The sequence below is a fragment of the Rhinopithecus bieti genome, unplaced genomic scaffold, assembly GCF_001698545.2.
Source record: "Rhinopithecus bieti isolate Rb0 unplaced genomic scaffold, ASM169854v2 scaffold_48368, whole genome shotgun sequence".
Classification (NCBI taxonomy): domain Eukaryota; kingdom Metazoa; phylum Chordata; class Mammalia; order Primates; family Cercopithecidae; genus Rhinopithecus; species Rhinopithecus bieti.
Window position 1 is genome coordinate 501,968 of NW_016819103.1, and position 3,523 is coordinate 505,490.

Consider the following 3,523-nt stretch of genomic DNA (forward strand, 5'->3'; position numbering starts at 1 on the left):
CTGGCCTTTTTTTTTTTTTTGAGACGGAGTTTCCCTCTGTCCCCCAAGCTGGGGTGCACTGCCCAGATCTCCGCTCACTGCAAGCTCTGCCTCCCGGGTTTACGCCATTCTCCTGCCTCAGCCTCCCGAGTAGCTGGGACTACAGGCGCCCGCCACCTCGCCCAGCTAGTTTTTTGTGTTTTTTAATAGAGACGGGGTTTCACCGTGTTAGCCAGTATGGTCTCGATCTCCTGACCTTGTGATCCGCCCGCCTCAGCCTCCCAAAGTGTTTATACCAGTCTTTATTGCGACATGAATGTTGGTGTGGGTGCAGTGGTCAGGTCCTGAGGCAGGCTTCCCTCACATCCCCTGGGATGGATGCAGCTATGACTCAGGAGAGGATGGTCGTTTTTCTTAACCTGTGGCTTGACTGCTCCTGGGCCTCCTGCTTTGGCTGCACATTTAAAAGGGAGTCTCCAAAGAGTTGGGTCAGGCCTTAATCATCTTGGAAAAAAGCATCTTGGAAAAAAAAAAATCATCTTCCCTACCCCCACAGGAATATCCCACCCCTCAACTGGGGCCCAGAATTCTCCTGGCAGCTCCTGCCCCACGCTCCCTCGGCTTACCAGAAATTGGGAGCCTCTCTTCAGTGGTCCAGCTCCTCCAAGGCCAGTATGTCAGTAGCAGGAACTTACTTCTGCTTACTTATTTCCCTCTTCCACCCATACTTAGGGAATGATTCTTATTAGTGCAACTGTTTTGTCTTGCTTAGTAACACCAAGTTTAGCTACGAATCTTAGCTACAAAAACATCTTGTGATCCACAGCTGCTGACCAGCACCAGCGTTTGCTCCTAGTTTCAGTACTTGCTGAGTATACATAAATTTGAAGTTCTTCTTTCTTCATCTCTCAGGGCAAGATAATCTCAAACAAGGCTTCAAGAAACCCCTATGTGTATTTTACAGTACTTCCTTTGAGAACCCCTCCCAGGCTCTTCACCCTCCCAGTTCCCCAGCTGAGTCTGCAGAGAATTCCTCCCATAAATTCTACCCAATTCTGTGACAGCAAATCCTACATGGTGGTGAAGTTATACGTTTATGCCGGTCTCTCTCTGTAGACTGCAATTGTCTTGAGGGTAGGGACTGACCGTGTCTTTTATTTCTATAACCCTGATGTGCCTGGTATATAGTAGACAATAAATAAATATTTGCTGAAGGAGATTGTGAAGACATGAAAATGGCCTGGTTGCCTCCTCTATGCTGAGATCTGCTGAGAGGAGGCGCCTGGGCTTCCTCACTTGGCTTAGATGTTGAAGGGAGTGTGGCTGGGAGAGAAGCAGTGTAAAGTGGGCAGAGTGAGGTAACAACCCACTTCATTGTATGGGGTAAGTGGTGCTGGGCCTGTAGGAAAGAAGAACCTGGTGCTTTTCAGCTCCACACTTCGCCTGAGAGTGAGAAACTCAGAGATGCCTGGTAATCTGCCTTGACGCTTTTCTTCTTTTGGCAGATATGGGAATCCATAAAATCAGGCGCTGCTCTTGAAAATCCTGTACTCCTCAACAAGTTCCTCCTCTTGACATTTGCAGTAAGTAAATGGGCTCTTGGTTGCACCGAGGCTGGTGAGATCCCTTGGCTCAGCCCAGTGTACCAGTAGAACAGTGTGCTCTTCTCTCTGAAGCTACTACCTACTGTTATTTGAATAATAGCTATTAACGAAACGCTCATTTGATTAGTGGCCAGATAGTGCTGGCACCTATTACCAATGCTAACTTAATTCACCCCTATGGATCATACTGGCAGTAATGCATCCCTATGGATCATACTGGCAGTAATTGCATAGTTTATATAAAACAGGGCATCATAAAGTTAGGTTCAGGGAATGTTGTTTCATTGTTGCTAACGCCTTTGTTAAATACCGTCCTACAGAGGTCCATTGAAATAAAGGGAAGGGGCTTCTGGATTAGAGGAGATCACACTGCATAGCTTGACCACAAAATTGCTTGTTGATTTTTTTGTTTTTTGTTTTTTTAAAGACAAAAATGTTTTCTGTAAGCGAAATCTAATTAAAATGAATATTGAGGGTAGCCTTGAAAAGGAAATCGTATTAGGGTAACATGTGCTGCCCAGTGAAGAAGGGGTAGAATGTAGATGGAAGGACCTGGCCTTGGTGAGGGAAAAGTAGGGAAAAGGTAAGAGTTGATTATAGTGATACCAGCTATGCAAACACACAGATACCAGCTATAACACATGCACATGCACACACACAGCACACAGATGTGTGTGTGTGTATATATATATATATATATATATATATATATCTATCTGTGTATATAAAACTAATTTATATCCTTTATTATTATATTGACTATATAACATTCTGTCAAATGTATGTTCCATAGATTCCTGTTATATATTTAGGTGGTTTCTAATATTCACTATTATAAAAAATGCTAGTCTGGGCACAGTGGCTCATGCTTATAATACCAGCACTTTGGGAGGCTGAGGCAGGTGGATCACTTGAGGCCAAGAGTTTGAGACCAGCCTGGGCAACACCTTGTTACTACAAAAAATACAAAAATTAGCCGGGTGTGGAGGTGCCTGCCTGTGGTTCCAACTACTGGGGAGCTGAGGTGGGAGGATCATCTGAGCCTGAGAGATTGAGGCTGCAGCAAGCCATGATTGCACCACTGCACTCCAGCCTGGAAAACAGAGTGAGACCCTGTCTCAAAAAAAAAAAATATTGTGGCATATTGAAAAATATATAATATTAGTCATATTGGTCTTTTTTCCTGCTCATTTTACTTCTTTAGAATAAGTTCTTTGGAGCAGGCGTATAAACACCGTAATGTTGCTGTGGATTAAGTGTGCTGTTTCACCACAGTGTCATCAGCTTTGGATATTAATCCTCTTTCACACTTTTTGTTTTTTGCCAAGTTCTTCCTCGACCTCCCACCATTCCTCCTAGATTCCTAGATGCAAGGGAGGCCTCTGATTTATTGCCCAAGGCAAAGGAGGGTATGATAGCAATCAAACAAGGCCAGTGGGTGGCTATCTACAAGGAACACATTTTCTTTATTTTTTATTTTTATTTTTTTTTGTTGAGACGGAGTCTCGCTCTGTCGCGCGGGCTGGAGTGCAGTGGCCGGATCTTAGCTCACTGCAAGCTCCGCCTCCCGGGTTTACGCCATTCTCCTGCCTCAGCCTCCCGAGTAGCTGGGACTACAGGCGCCCGCCACCTCACCCGGCTAGTTTTTTTTTGTATTTTTAGTAGAGACGGGGTTTCACCGTGTTAGCCAGGATGGTCTCGATCTCCTGACCCCGTGATCCGCCCGTCTCGGCCTCCCAAAGTGCTGGGATTACAGGCTTGAGCCACCGCGCCCAGCGGAACACATTTTCTAACAGTTATAATGCTTTCTATGTAATAGTGGAGGAGAGAGAAAAGTGTTTACGTTTTTTGTCTGATTACTTGGCTCAATTTGGCATTTATCATTTGTCTATACGTTTGGGTAACTCTGTAGTTTTTTTTTTTTTTTTTTTTTTTTTTTT

General features: G+C 44.6%; 1 protein-coding gene across 1 annotated transcript in view; it reads left to right on the forward strand.

Moving 5' to 3' along the window:
* ATG7 (autophagy related 7) overlaps positions 1 to 3,523 on the forward strand; it is a 288,133-nt gene that overhangs the window by 30,531 nt on the left and 254,079 nt on the right. The window contains exon 5 of the mRNA XM_017858252.1: positions 1,485 to 1,562. Coding sequence (XP_017713741.1) covers positions 1,485 to 1,562 — 78 coding nt within the window. The remainder of the gene's footprint in view (positions 1 to 1,484; positions 1,563 to 3,523) is intronic.